Source organism: Dipodomys ordii, unplaced genomic scaffold (genome assembly GCF_000151885.1).
Source record: "Dipodomys ordii isolate 6190 unplaced genomic scaffold, Dord_2.0 Scaffold20, whole genome shotgun sequence".
Taxonomy (NCBI): Eukaryota; Metazoa; Chordata; class Mammalia; order Rodentia; family Heteromyidae; genus Dipodomys; species Dipodomys ordii.
Window position 1 is genome coordinate 3,649,327 of NW_012267236.1, and position 7,913 is coordinate 3,657,239.

The window sequence follows — 7,913 nt, forward strand, 5'->3', positions numbered from 1 at the left end:
CCGCACCTGGCCCGGCGTCCCCGCACCTGGCCCGGCGTCCCCGCACCTGGCCCGGCGTCCCCGCACCTGGCCCGGCGTCCCGGGCCCGACGTCCCCTCACCTGGTCCCGACGTCCCCTCCTGCTTCCATTGCTGCCGCTCGGCCTCCGTGGCAAAGCCCCTCAGCACAGCCAGCTCCGGGGCCCACATCACCCCGGACTCCGCCGCAGCCACAGCAGGGAGGGCGTCACAGGTTCGAACTGAAAGTCAGAGGAGGAGGGCCCCACGTCGCGGCAGTCTAGCGGGTACAACTACCATGAGGACCCCCACAGGCCTAGCAGCCCATGTGCGGACACTAACACCAGGAGGCAGCCATGACAGGAGCGCGGTGCAACTTGGGAGAAACCACACGTTCTCACGGCATGCTTCCGCCCCCGTGGCCAATCAGAGCCGGGATAGTGAGTATGCCCGTTGGGTTGCCCCGCCCCTGGGCGGGATGTGGGCGGGGCTAGGGCGTCAGGTGGACCGCAGAGCCGCTCCCGGAGCCTTCCAGCTAGCTGCGGAAGTCTAGGAGTGGCTGGAGGTTCCTAGACCTGGGGCCAAGCTGGCTCTAGATTCAGTCCTGTGAGGAGCTGGGAAAAAGCTAGTTCCCCGGGGCAAAAGCATGTCTGCACTTAGCCTCCGGCAGGAAGGAAAACGGATGGATCTGATCTTGGCGCTATAACATCATAATGTCATAAATCCTGAGTGGGAAGTCTGACCCGGGGAAGTTTTGGAGGCTAGTCAGAACCCCGCAGAAGCCCGAGCCCGGTGGTAGAAGGTGTCATCCACCAGCACGCTTTCTGCTGAGCACAGAAATGGGTTGTGTAAGAGTTGCTGAGCCAAGAGGGACTGGAACGCAGGAATTTCAGCACTCAAGACTAGCCTGGGACTTAAGGATACAGCATTGAGACGCCCTCAGTTCCACCCCTACACTCGAGATAGGTGGAGAAGGACTGACCCACGCTGAGATCCCTGCAGGCCTGTGGGGCGGGGGACCAATGTGGCAGGGGCTTTGCCCAAGGCTTGCTTCCACCTCCTCCCACCCGAACGTGCTCCTCCAGAGTTTGTTTTTCAGTGTAAATAGAGTTTGCTTAGTTTTTCCTATTGTCTTTTAAGGTTTGGCCTTCTATAGTAAGCGGACTCAGTTACCTAGTTTCCCCCATGGTCCTTTTCCTTGTGCTTATGCCTTTCTTTACCATAGTTATTTTTGTTTCGTTTTGTTTTTGGCCAGTCCTGGGGCTTGAATTCAGGACCTGGGCACTGTCCCTGAGCTTCTTTTGCTCAAGGCTAGCACTCTTACCATTTGAGCCACAGTGCCATTTGCAGCCTTTTCTGTTTATGTGGTGCTAAGGAATCAAACCCAGAGCTCCATGCATGCTAGGCAAGCACGCTACCACTAAGCCATATTCCCAGCCCAGATTGTGCACAATTTAACTATGTAAGATTTAGTTCATGAGTTTAACTGGGACTTTGAAGCACAGCCATATAAAATCAGATTAAGCAAACTGAAGGTGCCACCCAACTCTTAGCTCTGTTTGAGAAAACAAATAATTGATATATGCTATGCACCATGTAAAGAAATAATTTTTTGGTGTTACTATGGTTTGAACTCAGAGATCTATATTTTCTAGGCAGTGAATCTACCACTGAGCCATACATCCAGTTAAGAAATACATTCTTAAGTAGGGCTTGCAAACATTATGATATTTCCTCTGAAAGTTCTCAAGAAACAACTAAGTATACCAGGTTTCCAATGGAATTATATTGGATGATTTTTAAGGCTCAGTGTTTTTCTTTGCTGTAAGTAGTTGCTATTCCCATGAAAGTCTAAGATTCAAACTGTTATACTAATTACAGACAGAGACAAAGATGGTGATTTCTTTTATACCATCTCTTTCTAAACAACAGAATTGTTGAGACTGCTAGCAAAGGAATAAATTGGTAAGTGTCATACAGTTCCTGGCTACCTATGTTTCATGATGCTATTAAGCAGTCTCCAGACCTCTCCCATTAACAAATTCTCCAAGCTACAATATTTATTTTTGGGTGTATATGTTATTCCATACTTTAGAATGTATAAGAACCCAGATTCAATACCCAGCACCACAAAAACAAAACAAAACCCATTAAGTTCAAAAACAGAAGAAAAAAAAAACAACCTATGATGATGAAAATCAACAATTACATTTGTGAGTTTCAGTGAGAAGGGTCATGAAAGACACTTTTGAGCTGCTTGTTGACAGAAATATCATTATAAAACCTGATGTTGGTGATACTGCCATTAGAATTAATCACAATGTGCAGTTGGCTAGCCTCACTAAGTGAGGCCTTTCAGAATTCCAGTTCAGTAAAATGTATTTTTAGGGAGAACACTAGCTGCAAGGGAGTCCAGGATATCTAGCTTTCAGTCTTTTTTTTTTTTTTGGGGGGGGGGTAAGGTTATAGAGCTTGAACTCAGGGCCTGTGTGCTGTTGTTCAACTTTTTTCTTCAAGGCTAGCACTCTACCACTTTGAACCACAGTGCCACTTCTGGTTTTCTGGTAGTTAATTGGAGATAAGAGTTTCAGACTTTTCTGCCCAGACTGGCTTTGAACCACAGTCCTCAGATCTCAGTCTCTTGAGCAGCTAGGATTACAGGCATGTGATACCAGCTCCTGGCTTCACAATCTCTTTAATTTTCACTGGTAACAATCAACATTAGTTCCTCTTGATGGGAGAAATCCTATCAGTACCTCTAGCTTTTAAGAAATTTCTCAGTGTTTTTGCTTTTCCTCCTTCAAACTCTGCATCTACAGCTAGCTCTTAGGTCTCTTCATGTTCCAGTGACTCAAACTATGATTCATGTGTGGCTCTTCAGTTTTCAGAATTTTGAGACAAAATGGACCAAGCAAATTGTTGCTTCAGGACAGTCTAAAATATGTTGTTTTTTATATCAGCAAAGGCCAGCTATCAGCAAATGCACAAGTAATCAGGGCATTTCCCCAGAAATTCTAAGAGAAACTTGATCTGTTCTGAATGACAAGTCACAGATAGTGCAAATGGCAGAGAGCTCCTGAGTAGGGCGCACATTGTCAGTGAGACTCTTCAACAGGACAGGAATGGAGGAAATCGGTTTGTGTATGCCTGTTTCACATGATTTATAAACGTTTATGCATCTGAGGCATTTAAAAACTGTTGTAAGTTTGGGGAATGGGAAAGTGGCTCAGTGCTACAGTGCTTGCCTTGCATGCATGAGGCCCTGGGTTCGATTCCTCAGCACCACATTAAGCAGAAAAAGTGGCTCAAGTGGTACTCACCTTGAGCTACAGAGCTGAGGGACACCGCCCTGGCCCAGAGTGCAGGCCCCACAACTGACCAAAATAAAACAACTGTGAGTTTTCTGATTTCCCTTCTTCTTTATGCTGAACATAAATGAAGTAACAGGACCAAAGGCTTTGATTTGACTTGATACACTTGCAACTTCTGTTGTTACTAGCCCTTCAAAACCATTTAATGGCTCTGAGTCCACACATAAAAAAGGTATCTTCTTTTTCTTTTGGTCAGTCACCAGCATAAATCCATTCTGCACTTGTTGACAAGAAGCAGTTGCTCTTTGAGGGAGGGCATGCTTATGAACCTTCTAGGAGAGACAACAGAAGGGGCCACTGGTGAAGAATGTGCACTGGTGGTTTCTTCCTGGAGCATAGACCTTTACCAATTTCCACTGCATATATCACAATTGGAAAGTGACGTGGAATTAGGAAGACTCCCATCTTCCTGTAGACAGAGTGCATGGAGAGGATAAACCTCATGAATTTGGTGAAACAACTCGCTTTGTAAGGTGAGCTCATTTAGATATTCAATAATAAATAGGAGACAGCAGCAAAAGTTCACACCTATAATCATAGCTACTCGGGAAGCTAAGATCTGAAGATTTCAGTTTCCAATTAACCAAGCAAAAAATCAGAACTGGCTGGGTGCTGGTGACTCACCTGTAACCCTACCTATGCAGGAGGCAGAGGCCTGAGTTTTCATGATTTGAAGCCAACCCAGGCAGGAAATTCCATGGGACTCTTATCTCCAATTAGCGCCAAAAACCTGGAAGTGAAGCTGTGGCTGAAAGAGCACTAACCTTGAGCAAAATAGTTCAGTGACAGTGTGACTCAGTGACAGGCTAAAACCAACAAAAAAAATCAGGACTGGAGGCATGGCTCAAGTTGGAAAATTAGAGCTGGAATCTGAGTTCAACCTCTACTACTGGCACACACATGTATGTATAAGTACCTAGGACTATTTATCTTTGTTCAGAGTGAGAAATTGAAGTGATGGTAATTGCTTTGGCGATTATACTCACACGAATTGCAGGCTGCAATATCTTGCTTGCATCTACTTACCAGCAAGCTGAGCTGTAAAGGGTTCAGCAATAGAAAACCCTATACCAGGAAGTGGAGTTGTGGCTCAAAGTAGTAAAGCTCTAGCCTTAAGAAAATGAGCTGGGGCTGGGAAGGTGGCTCAGTGGTAGAGCGCTTGCCTTGCATGCCTGAGGCCCTGGGCTCGATTCCTCAGCACCACATAAGCAAAAAAGAAAAAAGCCGGAAGTGGTGCTGTGGCTCAAGTGATAGAGCGCTAGCCTTGAGCTGAAGAGCTGAGGGACAGTGCCCAGGCCCAGAGTTCAGGCCCCACAACCGGACCCCCCCCAAAAAAAAGAAAAAAAAGAAAATGAGCTGACCAAAAAATAAAAATAAAAAATTCCTACACTAATACCAAAATCAATCTCAGAAAGAAAACATGTGTGATCATCTTGTCCTTCCATAGGACAGAAATGTCTTTAAAGCATTTAAAAAGCAACTAAAATCACAAGGGAAAAGATCAATTAAACGACTTCGTAAGTTAAACACACAGTAGAAAAGCTAAACAAAGATAACAGCTGTATGGGCAAAATACAGAGGTATGACAAAAATGAACATTTTACTTATATAAAAGGAGTGCATAGATATTTTACACACCTTTAAACTATATATAAGAAAAAAGTGGCCGGCGTTGGTGGCTCACGCCTGAAACCCTAGCTACCCAGGAGGCTGAGATCTGAGGATCACCATTCAAAGCCAGCCCGGGCAGGAAAGTCTGTGAGATTCTTACCTCCAATAAACCACCAGAAAACTGGAAGTGGCACTGTGGCTCAAGTGGTAAAGCGCTATCCTTGAGCTGAAGAGTGCAGGGACATCGCCCAACCTGAGTTCAAGTCCCACGACCAACAAAAAAAAAGGTAACAAGTATAAACAGGAGCCCAAAATCAAATGGTTAAAAAAATATGTGCCAGAGTAAAACATCTGATAACATGCCTATCAGATTAATGAATTACTTCAGCTAGGTGCTGGTGGCTCATGTCTATATAATCCTAGCTACTCTGGAGGTTGAGATCTGAGGACTGAGGTTTGAAGCCAGTGTGGACAGGAAGTCTCTGAGACTCTTATCTCCAATGAACCACAAAAAAGCCAGAAGCAGAGCCACCGGCACCCGGCCTTAACGTTATTCTTGTAACAAAATTAGCTTCCCCAAAGTTTGGTCAAATGTCTCTTCCTCTGTATTCTTTTGTCTTAATTTAATGTTCTATACCTGAACTCTGGGCTCTTCACCAATTTCTGCCTTGCCTATCAATACCTGCCAGAATTACTTCCTGGAACAATCTGATCAAGTTGCTTCCCTAATTAAAGCAAGGACAGGGCAAACCAGGCCCGTGTTGACCCATACCTCTTAAGCTTCCCAACCCATTCTACCCTACCCTTCCCACTTTGCCTTCTATATCCCGGTAGCACTTAACATGGTGACAATGAACTGAATATCTTCTTTTGTTTCTCCTGTGCTTGGGATATCAGCTTTTTGCTATCTCATCTACCACTGCTACATCCTTAGGACTCAAGTTATCATCCTTCAGAAAGTCTTTTCCTAACTAAAGCACACTGATGCCAATGTTTTTCCTGACATAAATGCCCCTCTTTCCTCTGGGGCCCCAGTAGTACTTTGTGAGAAAAAAAAACCACTGCAGAGAATATACCATTTGCACTGGCATTGTTTCCCTGCCTGCCACTAATTCTTCCCATGCAGGACAGTTCATGTTCACTAAAAGGTCAAGAGCCCATCTAGGGCCATTTTCATGTAATCTGTTTCAGATTGTTTTTCCACCTTGGCTTTTTCTATTTTATTTTTGTCCGTCATAGGGCTTGAACTCTGGGCCTAGGCACTGTCCCTCAGCTCTTCAGCTCAAGGCAAGTGCTCTACCACTTGAGCCACAGCACCACTTCCAGTTTTCTGGTTGTTAATTGGAGATGTTTCTCACAGAATTTCCTACCCAGGCTGGCTTTGAACCGTGATCCTCAGATCTCAGCATGCTAAGTAGCTAGGATTACAGGCGTGAGCCACCAGTGCCAGCCCTTGGTTTTCATATAACATGAATTAGATCTGATATGACTGATACTGTTTCTCTCATGTTATAAACCTTTCTGTGCCCAATGTGGGGTGGGGTGGAGAAAAATGATCCAAAAATACTCTGTTGGTCTACTGAGTTTTTGGTTTCTGGTTTTTGTTTTATTTGTTCAAGTCCCTGGGGCTTGTGAACTCAGAGCATGGGCTCTGTCCCTAAACTTTTATTGCTCAAGGCTAGTACTCTACCATTTGAGTCACAGCTCCATTTCTGACTTTTGGGGGCTAAACTGGAGATAGAGTCTCCTAGATTTTATTGCCCAGGCTGGCTTTAAACTGTGATCCTCAGATTTCAGCCTCCTGAGTAGATAGGATTACAGGCATTAGCCACTGGTGCCTGCTTCCATTGCATTTTAAAACCAAAACTGGTTGCAAATAATACATCTCATAGATGTATTTTATCATTTAGCATTGATTAGATCCTGACAGATAAAAATCAAACAACAAGGGCTGGGAAGGTGGCTCAGTGGTAGAGCACTTGCCTTGCATGCCTGAGGCCCTGGGTTCGATTCCCCAGCACCACATAAGCAAAAAAAAAAAAAAAAAAGCCAGAAGTGGCGCTGTGGCTCAAGTGGTAGAGCGCTAGCCTTGAGCTGAAGAGCTGAGGGGCAGCACCCAGGCCCAGAGTTCAGGCCCCACGACCAGACCCAAAAAAAAAATAAAAAAATAAAACAACAAAAGAAAAAAGTATGGCGAGTCTCCTGATTGCCCATAATTTTATACCTAGATTCTAGGTATCATGTCTGCTCATGACATATAATTGGATCTTTTGTCATAAATGGACTCTACCACTGTTTTGTCACTTTTAGTGTAGACCCCTGATTTCCTGGTCACATCCTATTTGTCCTTCCATTAACCAAGTTCAAAGAGTATGTACTTCACTATGAGACAGTACCCTAACTCTGGGCTCCCCCACTTTTCTTTACAAAATTCACATTCACAATATACTGTTCAGAATCAGCTCCCGATTCAGGGTTCCCACACACCATTTTATCTAAATATTATCAAGTCATTTAAGCTTTTCCTTTATGGCAACTGGCATTAGAAAACATCCTTTGTTCCCCCATTGTAAAGACCTTAAAAATGTCCAATTTTTGTAGAAATACCATTTCACACCATGGCAAACTGTTTTAGAAATAAGACATAGTGCTTCACCTAAGTCTTTTTATTTATTTGGCTCTAGGAAGAATTTGCATGAAAATGAGCCTGTATGGCAGGTACAGAATGTACTGTAACAGCACCAGAGAGGTACAGCCTCTTTCCTCTACAGAGCCTCATTGTTAATACATACATATGACTTTAGCAATAAAACCAGATATTCCAAGAAAAAAAAAAAGCCCTTTAGGGAAAAAATAATCAATGTAGTGAGTTCAAATTGACTGTTCCTGTTATATACTTAAATTCAAAGAATGGATACATTCAGAGGCCCAAATG

General features: G+C 44.2%; 1 protein-coding gene across 1 annotated transcript in view; it reads right to left on the reverse strand.

Annotated features, from left to right (window-relative positions):
• Ttc27 (tetratricopeptide repeat domain 27) overlaps nucleotides 1-345 on the reverse strand; it is a 133,994-nt gene extending 133,649 nt beyond the window's left edge. Inside the window, exon 1 of the mRNA XM_013013524.1 lies at nucleotides 7-345. Coding sequence (XP_012868978.1) covers nucleotides 7-188 — 182 coding nt within the window. The 5' untranslated portion in view covers nucleotides 189-345. The remainder of the gene's footprint in view (nucleotides 1-6) is intronic.
• Nucleotides 346-7,913: the final 7,568 nt, after the last annotated feature.